This window comes from Gymnogyps californianus, chromosome 3 (assembly GCF_018139145.2).
Source record: "Gymnogyps californianus isolate 813 chromosome 3, ASM1813914v2, whole genome shotgun sequence".
Classification (NCBI taxonomy): Eukaryota; Metazoa; Chordata; class Aves; order Accipitriformes; family Cathartidae; genus Gymnogyps; species Gymnogyps californianus.
In genome coordinates this window covers 52,008,158-52,027,889 of record NC_059473.1, presented here as the reverse complement: position 1 = coordinate 52,027,889, position 19,732 = coordinate 52,008,158, and the positions used below count along the sequence as shown (strand labels likewise).

The 19,732-nt window shown below is 38.0% G+C and overlaps 1 protein-coding gene across 1 annotated transcript in view; it reads right to left on the bottom strand.

Annotated features, from left to right (window-relative positions):
• PRKN (parkin RBR E3 ubiquitin protein ligase) overlaps positions 1 to 19,732 on the bottom strand; it is a 652,406-nt gene that overhangs the window by 293,275 nt on the left and 339,399 nt on the right. Inside the window, exon 7 of the mRNA XM_050893232.1 lies at positions 9,089 to 9,225. Coding sequence (XP_050749189.1) covers positions 9,089 to 9,225 — 137 coding nt within the window. The remainder of the gene's footprint in view (positions 1 to 9,088; positions 9,226 to 19,732) is intronic.

Below are 19,732 nucleotides of genomic sequence, written 5' to 3'. Positions count from 1 at the left end.
TGAGATGCAGTTTGAACCATGTTACTTTTTATAACCCTCACTTGCACCTACATTGTGCAATCATTTGACACATCTGCTATATCAAGAACAAATCTGATTTAAGAGTTTTAATAAGAACTTGCATCAATAAATTATAACAGATTGGTGATTAGTAGTATTATTTATATGCAATATTTTTGTACCCCTTATAATGCTGATGTCTGCTTCACAGGGATTAATTATTTTCATAATTTTGTCTAAGTAGTAATATAGAAAATGTCAAAAAGAAAATTAGATTTTCACTTTCCAGACACAGAAATTTAATTAAAGCCAACTCCTTGTTGAAGGGGAATGTCCTTAGCTGGTTCTGTGATGTGGCAGCAGCTCTACATGCTGCCATGTGGGAGATCAAGGCTCAGAAAGTGACTCAGGGAATATTAATCACCAGGCTTCAGAGACTAAACACATGCTGAATGTGCCACAGTTGGTCCCAGCAGGTTATTTATGGAGTATATAAGGTAGCAGACAGTAATGATTTCTTATAACTGCTGCTGCTTGTGCAGCCCACCTCAGAGATGGCGCTATACTGAAAGAGACCCTCTGCTCAGATAAAAACTGATCCATTAGGAAACCTCTAATTATCCAGACATGGAAGGTCAGCTTCCCCTCATGCTGCTCTAAAAGTCTAAGATAAACACCTCAAGCACATTCCAGCTGTAAAAATTATAATCTTCTACAGGTCATTGGACAGTTTGAGGACAAACACTCAGGTGTCTCCAGCCTGTGGAAGAACAGTCCACATATAAACAACTGAACTACTGTCATTAAAAACTAAATTCCCAGCCCCACCAGAATGTGAGGGAAGCTGGAGGCATTATTTTCTCATTTTACCCACCCTCCCTCTTTAGATCTTTTTTCTTTCATTCCTTGAATAGTCACCAACACTTCTCCTTAATGCACTGCCTCTTTTGCCTCTCAGTTCCTTCCCTTCATGAATCCTCTTCCCCCTATTCCCTGTATATTATTCCTTCCTTCTATTTATCTCCATTATCCCCATCTTTCACCTAGAGTCTTCCTCATTAACATTAACTGCCCACTGACTAGAATGGGAGCACGAAACAAGGCCATTCAGGACTTCTAAGCACCATCCAGGGACAACTGAATCTAGTCTTCGTTTGAAGTGACATTGCAGCCATGAAGGAACACAAAAGTTTCTCATTCAGAAGCTGATCCTTCTTTCTTAAAAAATGCGTTTTTCTGGAGAAGATAGACTTCAAGGAGATATAGACAAAATCATTGTACTTGCTATAACAGCACTTATATAAGATGAATTAGAAAATAGCTTGAATGAAAAAACGATTCAAGCAGTTGAGTGCAAAGTTGACAACTAACAAGTATCTATTACTTGATTTTATTGTTCATGTAGGTGATGATTTTTCTCAATCGGATGGCAGCTTAAAAGTGACTTGCCAGCCATATACCCACATCAAGTGATTATTATAAGACAAACCAATATGGGCAGAAGCACTTTGACACAGAACAAATACCTTTCATTTCCAAAAACAAAGTCACAGCTCTCACTGACTTCAGATGAGACAAAAATTTACCTCCACTTCACCTGGACATGGAAATGATGAAAGATAGATACACCCCCACATGCACACCTCTGCCACCGTTTCCATATCTCTATTTTACTTTGATACTGGACATCTTATTTTATAGGACAAGAAGTCTCCTTTGAAAGTTCATTCCTAGTTGCTCTTAAAGTCAATTAATTTCTAAGCAAAATTTTTTCATTATCTCTTGTCCTTCATTATTACTAACCAGAGTGAGCCTACATGCACTGTCATGTCCATGCAATTTACAAATTAAATATATTGCAACAGAAGAACTAGTAAGAGATAAGGGAGAAAAACACATATTGTAAGATATCCCATGCTGAATTTAATTATGGCAACTCAGATTTTTGTAAGGATCACATGGTATGATTTCACTGTAGCTGTTGCCAGAGAAGAATCCAATGCCTGCCTCAAATATACCATGGGATCAAGCTCTGCTTGTTCTATAGATTTTGAGGCTGTTTAGGTATGGAGTTGGCAATCTGCTGCTACGGAAACAGAGCAAAGACTTGAGGGAACAAACCTCAGATGTCGCTGCTTGAACTTCAGTCAACATTGAAAATGGAAATGAAGGAGCTGTTGTGACTTCTAACCATGTCCTTTGAGTAAGCCTCATGCGCTTGTGCTAGTAAAGGAACACAAAAACCCACTTGATACGCTGTTGGTTCATGTTTATTTTATGCCCACAGTGAGAGGAGAATGCAGAAGACCATAAAAAGTTCTTCAGGAAACTGCTGTAAATTCAATTAACTTGAAAGTAAAAATCTGGTTTATCTATATGCTTTTGGTTCCCTTCTCTGTCAAAGTCTGGTTGGAATAAACTTGTAATTGTTTGAATGAGGTCAGGTTAGCTTCACCTGCTAGATCAAGATAGAAAGCATTCTAGCTGTATTCTCTGATAAGCTTCCAACAATTTTAAAAAATAATAGGGGAAGTGAATGATCTTTTGTCAACAACGTTCTCTCCTCCAGGGTGCTGCACAGAGCTATGCCACTTGTTCAGTGCACATACAGTCTTACAGAAAAATATCATTACTCATCTTAGCATATTGACCAAGTTTGTAGAAAGTTAAAAGAAGAGAAATTAAAGGAATCTACTTTTAAAACACTTTAGGGGTGAAAAAGAAGCAATATGCTCATGGGAAAAGCACTGTAATGAGACTGACTGCACCTGGGTTTCAACACAAACTCAGTCAGTGATCTCTTGTGTAACCTCTACGTGATTTGTTGCCTCTGCTTCTCATCCCATGTTTTAGCTACTCAAACGATAAGCCCAGAGGGACAGACATTGCCTCTTACTAAGAAATATATACAATTAAGTCAATGGAGTATGTTCAAACTATCGTAACGTGAATAACAAAATAGCTGTAATAGTATGAATACGAAGAAGGGAAATAATCCCTAATAAATACTTACTCTGTCCATAATACACAGGAAAGATACAGTCAGAATTAATGAGTAGGCTGAACTTCTGAATTATTCTTATCTGGGAAATAATCTAAGGTTCCCTGTTCATCAAACCAATGCATGTGCATAGTAGCTTGTATAACCTGCTTTTTATGAAGAACTTTTTGGGATTGACAGGAAAAGGGTTTCCTCCTCAATAATGCCCTTCACCACTGCAGTCCTTGCATTCCCTCTGCAGAAGGAGTAACCAGCTTCCCCTTGGAGACAATCAAAAGAATGCAACCCCTCTTTAGACTAGATAGTAGGGTTCAGCCATGGGAAATTAATGACAGAAACAGTCCAGGAAAGAAGGGGGAAAAAAAAAAGTCAGTTATTGTCAAATGCCCTTCCAAAAGATGCTCATATATCCTTTTAAGAACATGAATAGACAACATGGTCGCATATCTGCATTTTTCCTGTCATGGGCAATGCTGGAAAAAGAAAAATACAACTACAACTGTCACCACAAATGCTCTGAAAACTGTAATTGCTTGTTTATTAATTCCTCAGAGTGGAAAAAACCTCTAAGATGTGCAATACATAAAAGATAAAAAGCATTTCTGCAGCATCCTACATCTGCTTCTGTATGCTCAGATATTTCATACCAACAAGAAATTATGAAAAGTTTATAGCTGTCAAGAATTTATCACCCCCTAAATATTAAACTGAAGGAGCACTTTGAAGAACTTCCTAAAGCTGCAAATGTATGTGCTTTCAATCCCTTTTATTTTATTCCTCTAATAATACACGGCCATTTCCTGCATTTTCTGATTTCCTAAGTTACTTCAAATATTTTCAAGCAGGGTTATTGGAGAACACAGATTTCAGAAACTGTTGACGTATCAAGGCTTCACACCAGGTAAATCTTATTTCTTGTACCAACTGGTGCACTGTTCCATTTTAGGCTCCACTAAACTATGCCTGCTTCCTCATTACATTCTTGAGAAGGCTCTGTTCATAGATCACTGTCCTTCACTTTAAAACCCCTTGCACACAGAAGCCTTCCTAAATTTAATAGAGATTTTGTCTATAACAGAAAAGATTCAAACACACTATTTGGAGTGATCAAATCAAATACAGTTTTCCTCCTCCCTTTGACTTGCAAACTTTACTTAGGCTACCTATTTATTCTCCCCTTTTCTTTTTGGGTACTATGATTTTGAAAGATGATTCAGAGATTCACCACTGCATTGACATCCTCCGTAGGAATAAGAACATACTGTTATTATACAAATAGCATGTAATGGGGATAAAAAAATTAATCGTAATACATATGCCTCCTTAATCATTCCCCAGAAGCTTTCCTTCAATGGAACATGGCTCTTAAGGCATTTATTATACTTTAAAGCTTTAGTCCTTTTTATTAGCAGTTCCATACACAAACTGGTGGTAATTTCACTTATTTATTTATATATCTCTGTGGTAAAATCAGATTAATTCCAGATACAACAGTGTCTTACAGTCATCAGGAGAACTGCATGTTTTATCCAAATTCCTTTAAAATACATCATGCATATGGTTACTCGTAAGAAATAAACTGATGCAGAGACATTTTTGCAAAGTGCCTACAGCAGTGTAAAACTTGCTTTTCCTTGGCCTCACCAACTTTTCTTCTACCAAAGATCTGTGGAAGTTTATTTTACCCTGGAGACCAAGACCCATAATGCTGTAATGCTATTTTAAAAATGAAATGGTGTTCATAGGAACAGTATGTGTTTAAATGGGGTAATACATTGTATATTTGTACACAATTCCTGTTTTGAGGTAATGCTATGAGATACTTTGCCCTGCACAGTAACTAAATAACCATAAATGATCTTTCATGCATATGCAAATCTGTCCCCCTAAGCACCTTATTAATTATTTCAAAGATACTTGGAGGTCACCACTCATGAAAATTTCTAGGCATGAAGCCTCATTAATACAAGACACCATACAGAGAGATGGGATAGATTTTTGTTGCCATTTAACAAGGGCAGAGAGAGTATAATCTGTATCGTTTACTTTTTTATTTTAATGACCAATGAAATCCAGCCAGCTCCTATCTATAAGTCCTTGCTCTGAGCTGATACAGTGGGTTTGAATCATGGGGCTGCTGCCACTGTACTCTGAACAGCTAATCCTATCAATGCACCAGTTACCATGCCCAGAGCTCTGGTCCTCAATGCTAGCTGTTCTCAGCTGGAGTAGCGCTGCCTGGCACTAGATTAGCAGCTAAGCACTAAGGAATTAATGTTGTTCTTCCAAAAATCACAGCAATGACACATTTTGTGTTGGAACAAAGTGAAATTATGGCATTATCAAGGTGATATATCATAGCTCATCAGCTGAGATGATAGCCTTCTTCTGAACACAATTATCTCCTGCTTAATTAGGCTACATAACAGAAATCAAAGAAAAGCAAGGATATAACCACACAAAATACCTGAACACAATGACAAAATGCATCTTCTGGTATATCTGTGCCAGGAAGCAAGAAATTAAACCTACTTGAGAAGCACTGTTTATCTGAAATCCCTAGGTTCTTTCCAGCTCAAGTTATCATACACATGTGATAACACTGATCTCGTCTGTCACTGTGACCCTTTGCTGTAGCAGCTGCTGTTTATTTTTATTCTGTTGTGTGTGCAGTGCTTTCACCTCTAGATTGATCCAATAAAAGATATAAAAAACTTGCTATGTTGGTACATTCCCTTGATAAAAATTGGGAACAGTGAGTCAAATGTTAATGGAAACTGCAGGCTATGTTCATTATGTTATCTCTATTTTTGAAAAACACTAGAATGAACAGAACTAATTGGAAGTGCAAACAATTTAAATAGGCTTAATTACAAAACCAAACCCTCCTGTGCAGTTTTAGGGCAATGTGTGCACATATGCCTTGAAGAAATGGGCTAGTTTTTAAGTAAATTTATTCTTACATGAAAATGGAAAAGTAAAATAATTTTTACAAAGTCCAAACTCAGATGATTAGTATTTTCTGTTCAAGACACCATAAATACTACTTCAGCATTAGTCTGTGGTGTTTAAAAATACATGTATTAATACAGACTGTTTTGATCTGTCTGTGCAACCTGGTCACCTACCGTAACATAAATCTCATTACAGTAAATACAACTTTGTTTTGTATTCCTTTTAGAAGCAGGCTCAAATCAACATCTAACCTTTCAATAAAGCTAAGATCTAATATTTTTTGCTTTGAGTCATGCTCTGTTAGAGATAACATGTGTTAAACCAACATTGCCACAGTAAGAAAGAAAAGTCTTTTCTTGTCATGTCCCATGGTATTCATTCCTGTCAAGGGGAATTCATTTTAGGCTTCACTGAGGTAATTAGAGAAAGTTGGGTCAAACAGTGCTTTATCATCCTCACATGTAAACACAAACTGCAAATTGCAGTTGCAAAAATGAAGATTGCAAACTGTAGATTGCAAAAATGCAATCTTATTCAGTAGGAGTGCCATGATAAGTGGGAAAGAAAATCACATGATACTGCTCTGAATGTTTCTTAATTGAATTCATTGCTGATGAAAGCAGCTGGATCCATAGCTATGAAGGAGGCTAAAATCCTTTGTAGCTGAACAGTAAGAGAGAAGGGGTTGGTAACTCAGGCATTCCTCTTCTTCACAGGTGTACTGCAACTCAGTCTCATGACTTTCTCAAAGGACAAAAAATAGTCATCAGTTCCTGACTCAAATATAACCTCATTCTAGAAACAACCAAATTTCTTGCATACCAGAAAGTCAGGTTCAGGCAGCTGCAGAAATGAACCAGTGAAGTTACAACGGCACTGATTAGATTCTTCATTCTGCAATGCAGTCTGAATTAATTGATAATGCTTACAAATGCTTTTATTGATACAGAACTGATAACACAACAAAAAACTGACAGAGGTAGCAATCAATTTTAGGTTTAGACGGAATATTATTTAAAACCACTGAACACTCAGAGATTGTGACTGAGAACCTCTCCAATACAAAGCGTACTAGCACAGTATAATGTCAATACTTCTTAGAGACAATCAGGCTGGCTCTGAGCAAGCAGGTATGCCTAGACAGCACCACACACCACTGTGCAGAGATACTAGCACAGGTCCTGAAGTAGTATTCATCTGCTCAGTCCTCATCAGCCTACCAGAAGTGTCAAAGAGCCTGTCCTACATGCTATACTGACACAACTGTACTTCCTTCCCTTCAGCATCACGATTCCGCTCTAGCTCAAGAATCTCTGTACTGCACAGCACAGCACTGCAGCACGCCTAAACTATGTGCTCCACTGGCACAGGGCAGCACCTCCACAGAAATTTTTCCAAGAAACTTTCTTACTCACTGGAGAACAGAGAGAAAATGTATCACAATTGTATTATTATTACTACTACTACTATTAGTACTAATTTAATGTATAGTATTTTGAAAACTTTCTGATTTGGGGAGTTCTGAAACTTTAAGATTAGCAATATTTTAGCATTTCCATATTTAGCTATTTTAACACTTAAAGCATAACACAGCTGAGACTAGATTGGCAGCAATAGCTGCTTTTCCATTCCCACAGCTGAACCCCATCTCACTTGAACAGTAGAAGTACAGTCATCCTTTGTGCATCCTTTATGGTATCCTTTTCTTAGGCCAAGCCTACGCCTTCCTCACTTCTCAAAGACTGAAATTGCATCCCTGAGCATTTCACCTCTGTCTTTTTGCATTTTCTCCTCATCCCATCCCTATTCTGCTTCTACTGCTCAATTCCCATAGTGTTCAACACACAGAAGAGAGAAAAGAGACTGGCTTGCTACTGCCAGCCGGGGTAAAAACTTCTGCAAACTTCTTATTCTCCTCTCTGAGAAAAAAGGACAGATGAAACTTCTGAACTGAACAACTAGAGTTGCAAGATATATGGAAAAATCCTAATACAAGTTTTGTGCAGCATGACTAGCAATGGGTTTCCAGACAGAAGAGGTGGAAGGGCCAGCAGTTTAACGTAACAGCCTGAACTGGAGGAAGCTCTGTGACACTAGCCATGGCTGCAAGTAGGCGCACAAGAGAGGAGAAAGATGAGTTGCCTGCTGCACCACTGGGATAACTGATTAACGTAAGGATCTAACAGGAGAACAGGGAAGAGAACTGATAAACAAAGGGAAAAAAGGATGGATTCATCTCAAGTAGCTGATTAATTTGTGTGGGAGCAGAAAATGGATTAACTTTTGGAGAAGCAAGGAGGGAGGCTGGGAGTACAGACTGACCACACAGTAGTACAGTAATGTCAAGGTCAAGGAAAGAGCATGGGGTGTAAAGTTCCTGTTAGGTTCCTCATGACAAGTTTTCTTACAGCTTCTAATATGCTGGAAAATTATTCTCGTACCACTATACAGCACTTGTGACAAACGTATTTGCACATATGCAAATTTAGCAACAGGAAAAATAAATTCTAACATATCTCTTCACAGCAAAATTTTTGAGAATTTTGCAGTCCATGTGCCAGTGTAATTGAATCAGTTCTCAAAATACATCTTCCAGATTCAGTGTAAGCCTTTGTTTAGTTAAGTCAAACTTTATTTCCTAGTCAGGTAAAACAGATAATCTACCATCTTCTCAGGGTGATCTACATTTCATTCAATGAGGTGACAATTAGTAGCAATAACTTCATCAACAGGAAGGCTATTTGAAATTCCTATTGCAGTCCTTTTTTTATTAGTACTTGAAGACAGGCCAAGAAAGTTAACAATTTACTTAATTTGGAAGTGGAAATGTGGAGGTCAAGGTGGTTTTTTTTAACCAGAGTGTAATGCTATCACCTGCTAGCACTTCATGATTATAAAATACTAATGTGAAGAAAGTATGCATTTGCTTTTAAAAGAAATGGCCTTTGGAATCCAGTTAATTCTCCAGTTCACATGCTCAGCAAGAACCACTTCAATGAAATAGAAACAACGCCTGTGAAAACAGTATAATTCCACAGATATACTCAAAACCAATAGGTGATTAAAAAAATCTTGCCCTGAAATCAAAATCACATAAATTTAAAAAAAAAAAAAAAATCAGCTAAAACATACCTACGCAAGGGAGGGAGTAGCCAAGCTCTGGGTCATGGATGAACTGACGGTCATTCAGCATAGTCACACAGTACAAATGGAAACAGTCTAGGCAAATGACATGGCGATGCACGCACTGGAACACAAGCACAGGACTCCTGTTAAAAACAAAACAGTGAAAATGATGAACAAGGACTGGACCGAACTCCACAAAAAGCTTTGTTTCAAACTTCTAATTTTATAATAATTTTTCATTAGTAGTACACAAGATTATTATGCACATAAAAACAGAATTTAGCCTGGCATATTGCAGCACTTTTTAAAAGAGATGGTTCCTAACATGAATCAGATGAAAGAAAAAGGAAACAAGGTTTTACTGAAAGCTGAAACTTTACTGAAAACTGGAACCTAAAGCAAGAAAAGTGCTTTAGTAACAGAAATTCTTTGTATGAGGTGAGGTAAGATCATATATGGTAAACCATCAAATGGTGGTAGGTAGGATTAAATAGAAATGTGACCAGCTAGGAAAGCTAAATAGGACTTTGTGAAGACCACTCTGTGCCTTTAGCCTCTCAAGGCAGCCATTGGAACTCTGCACAAAGGGCATTCCCTTAGCAATAATGAACAAAATAATTCAGCTTCTGGTCAGAGGTATGGGATTCAATTTGGGAACAAGACACCTCAACTTCAGTGCTGTATATAAATACCTACCTGCATGCTAAGTGATAAATTCCCACTATGGTCAATACACTCAGTGGAGGCTGGAGCTGATCAGCCTCCCGGTATCTGCATTACGGCGAGCTGAATCACCTGCTTGGCTCCATCGTCCATATGGACTAAATCTCCACAGACCATTACGGGAGCTCAGACACCCACCACACACGCAGACACCTACATGGAGACAACTAAATATGGGTATCCCAAGCTTGGCAGGATACTGCTTGTGGAGATGCAGAGAGGAAACACTTGGAATAAGCGAGGATAAACAGTTTTACTCCTGAGCTGGCCTGCACTCAGAAACCTCCAGTGGTGGCCACAGCAAGGAGGGGCAGCGGCCCCCAAAATCCTGCTCAGGACCAGTACACTGGAGGTGAGAGAAAAAATGAGTAATATAGGAAATATTTCATATACATGAAATGTGTCTTCACTGCAGGAACACAGTGATAAACCTAAGGGGTTTGCTCTACTCTAAGTTAACTTCCGCTAACTCCTGATGGATATACCTTAACTGTTAATTCCAAAATAATGACTATGACCCCTTTGATAAAGTTATGTGCTCTGTGTTATACAATACTACTTCCTTATCTCTTCTCCTTGAGGAGTATTACCAAGCCCAAGTATCAAAATTGGAAAAATAAAGAGAGAGATGCGTTAAGCTGAAAAGAACACTGAGATTCCCATTCAAATGCTGAATTAATTTACTCCTTTCATTTGTCTGTGGGCAAACACAGGTAGAAAAGGGTTAAATGTTAAATTTTTTTAGCAACTAGGAAGAAAGACAGTTATTTTTAAAAATAAAAGGAGTATTCTCACATTTACTGTACTCTGGAAGATAGGTATTAAAATACAACATCAAATACAGCAGGACTTGTGATAAAATCATTAGAGTTAGCAATATTGCTATAGCTTCTATAAATCCTGCTAGATGATGCTTTGAAAACCCACTGAAACAGTAAATCACCAAGCCCTCAATGTGGGAATATAACTGCAAAATGTAATCAATAATAATTTCAGGTACTGTATATAAGCATTTAATCTTCCATGAAAATGTGCTTTAGACTAAAGTTGCACATACTATAGAATTCATGGCAGTGTGTTGGTATCTCCAAAAAAATAATCTCTGTGTTTTAAGGATTTTGTTGAATAAAGCAGCTTAAAAACTGAATTAAATAAAACCTCCCCATTACTAATCCTTATTAGTTGCCCACTTGCTGTTCTGAATGTAACAAATAATAATTTTAAAAAGACAGCTGTAAGGCAAAATGAGAAGCTGATCTGTATCATTTTAGATCTAGATGGTTCCAAAATCATCATAGAGAGCTGGAGGAGCAGTTATCTTGTCCCTACAATGCAAAAGTCCCCATGGCCCACCAGTCAAATGTAACCTTAAGAAAAACACCCCAAAGATTTCTTCCTGAAATGCAGATATAATCAAATTTGCCTATAGCTTTAATGGATATCTCTCTTTTAGGGTTAATTGCTCATTTTTATTGCTTCAGTATCTGAGTATCTTTTTAGTTTCATGGGAAGCTCCCTGGATCTAAATTCACATCTCTCTGACCTTCATTTCAAAGACAAAATATATCTTATGTGTGAGGAGAGATCCACAAGAGAAAGCCATCAAAAGTTGAGTATCTTAAAAAACTCAGGCCAGAAATGAAAATGGCGTTATTAACACTTCCACCTAAACTTGTATGAAACCAAGACTAACAGCACTTCATTATGCAAATGAACTAATACAATCAATTACTAATGTAAATTATTTTGTGATAATCAATTTTGCTTCTTAATATATTACAACTGTTTGAAATCAAACTGCATTCTCCAGAAGGGGCACAGCCATGTATGTACACATTTAAACTGCATCTTTAGGAACAATGCTAATCGTAAAACGTGATATCTATTAACACTATTAGACTCACAAGCAACGCATACAAACCAGATATAAGTCTGGGTTCTCACTGTGTCACAAAACACAAGCTTAGCTTTCACAGCTATTACACCGTCCACTAATTTTGCAGCCCACAGCATCTGTGTCGCAAGGCTTTGAGAAACTCAATCTGTATGCAATGCCGATTTATCCAAAATCATTTGGCATTGGAACAGTCACTGCATTCCAACATTTGCAGATTTTGTATTAAAAGAAAGCGCTTCTAGTGTAAAAGTGTCGTGGTTTCAGCTAGGACAGAGTTAATTTTCTTCCTAGTAGCTGGTATAGTGCTGTGGTTTGGATTTAGTAGGAAAATAATGTTGATAACACACTGATGTTTTTAGTTGTTGCTAAGTAGTGTTTATACTAAGTCAAGGATTTTTCAGCTTCTCATGCCCAGCCAGCGAGAAGGCTGGAGGGGCACAAGAAGCTGGGAGGGGACACCGCCAGGACAGCTGACCCAAACTGGCCAAAGGAATATTCCATACCATATGACATCATGCCCAGTATATAAACTGGGGGAGCTGGCTGGGAGGGGCGGATCGGGAACTAACTGGGCATCGGTCAACGAGTGGTGAGCAATTGCATTGTACACCACTTGCTTTGTATAGTTTAATTCTTTAGGTATTACTATTGTCATACTATTATTATCATTATCATTGTTTTTCATTCCTTTCTGTCCTGTTAAACTGTCTTTATCTCAACTCACGAGTTTTTTTTTTTTCCTGATTCTCTCCCCCATCCTAGGGGTGGGAGGGGAGTGAGCGAGCGGCTGCGTGGTGCTTAGCTGCCGGCTGGGGTTAAACCACGACAAAGAGATATAAAAGTTTTGTTCCTGAGATCAGTAAATATGAAGATGTAAAGATTATGTTCGTAATGCCCGGATGAAGCTAGTAAAAACCATTTAGGATAACCCCAAGAGTTATTAATAGAAGCCTTGCTTGAACCAAACACAATTTATTTTAGAAAGGAGTATTACAAAAGTAAAAAAATTTGCCATATAGTGTAACAAGGACCCTTGCTCAGTCTAACATAGCAGTCTAGTAATGTAAATCTGATGTATATTTTAGAAGGTATTTCATAGGTTCCATTTACATAATGTGTTTGGCTGAATTAGAGGCTTCATGAGAATAATATATAAGAAAAATGTTTCTCACAGCAAGGGATAAATTGGTCCTTTTTGTTCGCCAATTAGGAATGTAACCACTTTTAAAAATTGAAAATCCAACATTACAATGCATCACAGAAAATTTCCATAATAAGTCACTCGCTCCTGTGCTCTGATTCCTTTTCATTAGAATTTTAGCAGCATGCATTCACTTAAATGAAAAAGAAAGGAGAACCTAAATGTTTCTGCTTCATGTTATTACTGTCGGATAACTGTGTGGTACAACAACAGCACGGCTGGAAGCGCTATCTGGTCTGTACACTCTTTCCTCCTTCTCCTGAGAAGCAGCAAGACACAGATAATTCTCAGATAGACTACAATAGTATACTGGCTAAATAAAGATACGACGACTTGATCTTGTTTAGATAAGAAGCCCACTGGGAAATAAATTGTTCTTGTATATCCCAAAATCTCATGATGGTTATTAATGTACTGAGAGTAAGTCCAATGGCTATGAATGTGAGAGGCTACTTAGCATAAGGAATTATTTGCAGACATAACGGTGGATTAACTGATATAACTTTCAATGCTTACTGAAGAAAAATGTGGGGCAATTTGTCCCTTGCTTGGTCTTTATCTTTCATATTTTGCAAAAAGCTTGACTGAGTAAAGGTTAAACAGCACACCACATGTAGCAGTCCATTATTTTTTAGAAAATGTGAGTAGCCACAATCTGAAGCACTTTGGAGCAAGGAATATATCTAAGCCTGTAGAAATCTGTGAAAAACATGTTGGACAAATCTGTGAAACTCCCTCTAGGTCATTTCTAGGTGACAGTTGGATTTTTCTCACCTCAATCTCAAAATCTTAACCAAACAATAATAAAAAACCTTAGCAGATGTCTATAAGGCTGCCTTGCTGGGATTACAGTCAGTGAAGCAAAAATAGCCATTTGGGATTCATTTCTGTGCAGTAAATAAATCTGAATGCACACAGCTATATCACAGCCTTTAACCCCACCTATGAGTGCTATATTTATCATAACACACTTCTGCATTTCTAATACATTTTTCCATGTTGGCAATCTTCCTGTACTTCAAAAAGCTTTCTATATAAGTACCATGAAATAATTTCATTTATAAATGGTTCTCTATGCCATTCCAAAATGAATCTTTGTTAACTTACAGGTCAGATCGATAAGCACCATTCAAGAAAAGATGAATCACTGAATAAAATGTGTAAAAAAAAGAAATTATGGAAAATATAAACTTTGGTGACATAGACACTACAGGCACTCTCCTACTTCATAAACAATCAAAGTAATTAAACAGAAATACTGTCCTTGAGCAGCACTCAACCAGTTTTGGCTCTACCCTTGCAGCAGAACAAAATTACAATGCCTAAATAAGCCAAATTATTCATCCATCACATGGCTTCCTCATAGAACTGTATGTAGGAAGAGTATAGTCTTCTAATTCATACAAAGCTGGTGACACATCTGGTTTTCCTGTCTATCGCATACAGTCCACAGTCTTATTCAAAACTATTGAAAGAGTTGCCTGTTTATGATGCTTTAAGTGCATGGTTCTCTTACCATGAAAATACTTACAAGTACTTCCAGTTAGAGTAGATTATTAAATTCCATTAGAAAGATGCTTCTATTTATATAAAATATAAATATAGAAAATATAGAAAAATTACCACAGTGATTTCTGTTTTAGAACTGAGGCAGTTTGGAGGAAAGTATAGCAACAAATCCTGCCTTTTAATGAGCAATATGCTATTATAGATAAAAAGAAACAGTGACCTAGCAATTACAGACAACTTGTAAGAAACAATGCAGGCCCCTAAATACTTAGACAAGAATAGGCATTTGAAATGGGTATCAAGACCTTACAAGAGAAATGAAACAATGATAAAGTCCTAAGAAAGAAATCTCACTGACATGACTTTGCAGTCAAGAACCCATCTTTCATGGACTTTTAGGAACACACAAAAAGTACATCCCTGCTTTCCCCTTCCTAAGGGATGAAAATAAATCTTTACATAGACTGCCAATTAAAAAACCACGTATATTCAAATACAGTATTCTCAGAAAACTGACATATGAAATCCACTAAAACAAGCAAAAAAATTCTGGTTTTGTGTCTTTGATCACTTGCCACGCAAAGCATCAAAGGTCATAAAGTGAAGGTTATGAACAGCATGAGACATCGCTGTGCGAGCTTAGATTTTCTGGCTGTGCTTCTGTATAAAATTGTATTCTGACCCACAGCTGTTAACTTAAAGGGGCATTGGCAAGTGAAATCTGACCTACTTTCTCCTCTGTTGTGTTACATGTTTTCCTCTAAAATGTGCTTTCATGATTCTTATTTCTATTGGAAAGCAGCGCCAAGAGGCCAGAACCCAGGAACAGCCTGACAGTAATAAACCAGAATATAAGAGGGAAGAACAGGCACACTTAAAATTAGTGCACATGATGGCAAGCGCTCCTTTCAGCAGTGCTCCTGTTAACTCTGTTGTTGAGGTTTTTCTCATGCTATGGAAGTGACACACATTATTGCCTGTAAAACCTGTGATCACTGTGGCAGGCAACAACATCTGGCTCCTGAGGACACAGGCAAGGGAATTCTATGCTACATGTACTGGTACATTCATATTAGTACCCGGCATTAAATATGTGCTATGCCTGCTTGCTCAGACATGCCTTGCCTGATGTCTGAAGCTCTGTGTTCCAACACATTAACCACCCTTGGCACTAACAGCTGAATCTTATGATATCAAGGAATGGACAGTGATTAGGCTGGAGAAGAAACTTTTCCTGTAATCTATCAGACTAGCTGTCTACAGTGCTCCTCTGCACAGCAAATAACTGATAAATCAGTCATGCTTTGAAAGGAGATCAGTAGAACCTGCTCCTTGTCCTTCTTCTGTGCTTTTAAAACCTCATTAGTGCTCCACTGGAGAGAAAAGGAAAAGACCTTGGTAATGGAAGCAAAAGATGACAAACGTGAACAAAGGAAGCAGCTCATAAACTGCCCTAACCCAAGCCCTGATGCCAGTTGACAGTGGGAATATGAGAAGAACCAACAGGAGCGTATAAGTGTGCAATGTCTTTGCTTTTCACAGAGCATGGAGGATTTTGCATGGATGTGGTTCTTCAGAGCTCAGGGACCCTTGGATATTGATCTGCCCTATTCCTCCCAGCAATCCCCTGGGAGCTCAAGGACTGCCCTGGCATCAGGCTCACCATGATTTTTTACACGTGTATGCAGCTGTGCTCAGTAGCATACCAGAAGTAAGACCACAATCATCAGTAGGAACACAGTAGGAATGGCAGAGCAGCCTCCTTAAATGTTAACTCGGAACCTCTGTAGCTTGCTGAGCACCAGCCTACTGTGAACCGATTCCTCCATATTGGCTCTTTTGCATGCAATGACCTTCTAGAGCCTACGTCACTTGTACCCTCAGCTTTTGCCACCAAAGGGTGGCAAATGCTTCTTTCACCCTCCCCTGGATGTAAGCTGGCTCACAGCAGACTTTCCTCTCCCCCGAGGCAGCACCCAGCCTTCAGCAGCACAGGCAAAACTGTACATTGCGGGCAGTCCACACCAGCCGCACACTCCATTTTGCCCAGAGACCCTCCCCTTCACAAGCTCCTAACCTTCCGACTAGAGATACTCGACTTTGACAGACTAGAGACACACCGTCAGAAATCAGCCTAGTTTGGTTTTCAGAAAAAAAAAAAAAAAAATCAGCAAGGTAACCAATGAAGTTGGGAGAATGATGGGATATCACCATAAGAGGAGGAAAGGCTAACTCCACCTGCATAAGCAGCACCATGCGATCCTTCAGTAATTAAAGATGAATAAATAAAAAAAGTCAAAATGCCTTTGTACCCTAACTGGCTTCTTATTCCCCTGACTGGTTGCTGAGGATCCCATTGATTTCTTCCAAGGATTTAAACCTTATTTAGTCTTACTCCCTGCATCTATGCTAGTAAAATTAACATTGTCAGCAAATATTCTTATGCCACTGGAATGCAACTATCTATGCTGTTAAATTGTTAGAATGGGTCCTGGCATGGTTTTAGGCTTGCCAAATAGCAAAGTCCCAAACAGTTCCTGGGCATAGGCCAGAGGTTACCGTGCGCCATCTCCAACAGGCAACAGCAATCTGCATGTGGCCACCCTGCTTTAAAAACTAAGAGACTTTAATAGTACAGATTTATGGCAGAATAGCTTTATTCTGGGACTCTGCTCTTAATACCAGAGCTCACTGAATTATTCACCGTTTCCTTAGACTCACACCTCCAATCCCAAAACCAAACTTTTTGAGATAGCCTGTGAGAATTATGTTGTCTGTAAATACATTACATAGAATAAAAGTTTCCCAACGTGATAGGCAACAGAATCATGACCTCTTTTTGCCTTCTTGTGGATGATGAAATCCCTGGAAAGACACAGCAGGAAAAGAATATTGGATATCATCTTAAGGGATGCTGTCACATTATCCTATTCATTCCCTGGGACTCCAGGAGGGACTAGGACTGTTGGATACAGCATGCTTCCACTGTGTACATTTCAGTTATTCCTTTCCAGGTAATTTTGAAAATACACCCTGGTGCATGAACTTTAAGACCTTGTCTTTTAACATGTATAGAAGAAAAGAAGAAGACTGGAAAACAAGGTCAGGTAGAGAACGGGGGAAGGCGGAGAGGAAAGAAAGATGTAAGAGGGAGCAGGAGGTAGAAGTGATACATTAAGTGCATTTGCTCTTCAAGAATTATCTTTCACCACCTTAACATTATATTTTATGCTTTTTCTCATTTTTCTTTTCAAATATGAATATTCAATTTATATGTTCATCCAAACAATAACTTCAGGGTGCTTCCCATTAAATGAGTCTTCAGTCTCAACCAAAGATACGATTATTATCTTATAAACAAAAACACCCTCAAGTTATTGTTATAATAAAGAGATATCTTTATAGAAAACCACTTTTTTCAAATCCTCACTATCATTATAGTTTACAGATAATATTTTACCCTTTCCTCCCTAAGGCAAATACCTTAGCATAAACTTCAAGGTGCGGTTATCTGAGAACACTTTCTATATCAGCACCTTCACTCAAAGGGAAGAAGAATGAGCCTTGGGCTAGCAAGTCTCATTGAATGCATTCTGACTTGGTAGATTGTAAGTGTACAAAGCAGTTAATTCCCCTTAATAGTCTGAAGAATATAGTTTGCAATGTCCACCAGAAAATTGTACTAGCAATGAGAATGGCTTATGTCATTTTTCTGTACTGCTTACAACCACTATCATAAGATATTCATATTGTGATTTTTTTTCTGATCTTGTTATGGCCCTTGTCACAAGAACAAGCGTGGAATTTAAATGCCCAATATGCACACAGCTCTATGTTTAAATTTCTTCCTTTGCCTCCTCCATCTTTTTCCCTACATGTCAATTTCCATTACACAGAAGAGTAAAGGCAATCAACTTTCCAACCAGAAAAAAAAACAAACCACAAATTAAACAGTAAAAAGCAGACAAATTATTACAAAGTTTGGGAAGTATCAATTCTGAATTTGTAATTGGGCCAATAAAAGAAAAATGTTTGCAGAAAATTCTAAAAATTTACAGAGATTAAACTCAACTCAAAAGAGGATTCTGGAAGTTCAGATAATTTTATGTGCCTCTTTCCTGTTTAATCTCAGCATATATTTTCATTAGTTTTGTAGTGCCTACCTGGAGGCTGACTGGTCCTCTTTGTGCCTGTTCTTTCAAGGAATTACAGTATATATTAGGACTCAGGTAATCTACTGCTTTTTGTACGGGAGTACTCAGGAAACATCTCCCATTTGTCCACCTGACCTAATAATCTCTGTAACACTCAGGAAGACTGACATTTATCCAAATATAAGTTTGCATTTCTCTAGGACCATTCAATTCCAGATGTTGATACCCAAATGATGCACAGAGTACAGTGAAAGACAATAACAAATAGGCACGTGTGTGATTTATCCCTCTTCTGAATTTACTGAATATTGTAGGAATGGAAGCAAGGGTATTCACAATACTGCTTTAGCATATCATCTCTGATAATCCTGTGGAAGCTGTTTGTGATGCTGACAAATTGCAAGAAAAAAAAATGTGGTGGCCATTTCCTCCGTTCTTCAAGCAGATCAGGTTTTTAGTTAATGAAATAGTAATACACTATTCATGTAAATGTCACAGAACTTATATGAAGACTCTTATTGGGAAAAGAGTGTGCATGAAAGGGCATGTATCTTGGGAACCCTCATTAATATTTCATTTTTGCCCATCTTTCCCTTGTTTTGATGAAGCAATTCACTTCCCACCTCACACTTAGCTAGTTACGTCGACTGACGCGTGGGGAGGGAAAGGTGTATGGATTTTTGATCTTATGCCCTCCTTGTCTTCATTGAGCGTTTGCTCAAAGAGAAGGACGCAGCAAGCAAGCTCTGCAACTTTCTCAGAGGGGATGTAACAGCCATAATTGTCAGCACTAATGAATAGTTTCAACTTCTCATATTTATCTACAGCTTTCCCAGAACACATAGATCATTCCCACAGAGACTATTCATATTCACTCTTCTGTTACACTCTCTCTCTGTTAGAGAAAGTAACCCAGCCTCAGGAGAGAAGACAGGTTATAGGTAGAAACTTGATACGTATCCCAGTAATTTCTGAGAAAAACTAAGACAAATAAATTCAGAAATATTAACAGGCATTTACTAAGGTAAGTTTTCCTCTGCCTTCAATTTCCTTTTGACAACTCCCTCAACACATCACACTTACTGCATATAAGCTAGGGTCTGGATTACAGTCTAGCTGACAGAAAAAAAAGGAGGAGTAAAAAGAACAAGGAAACAGAATGGAAA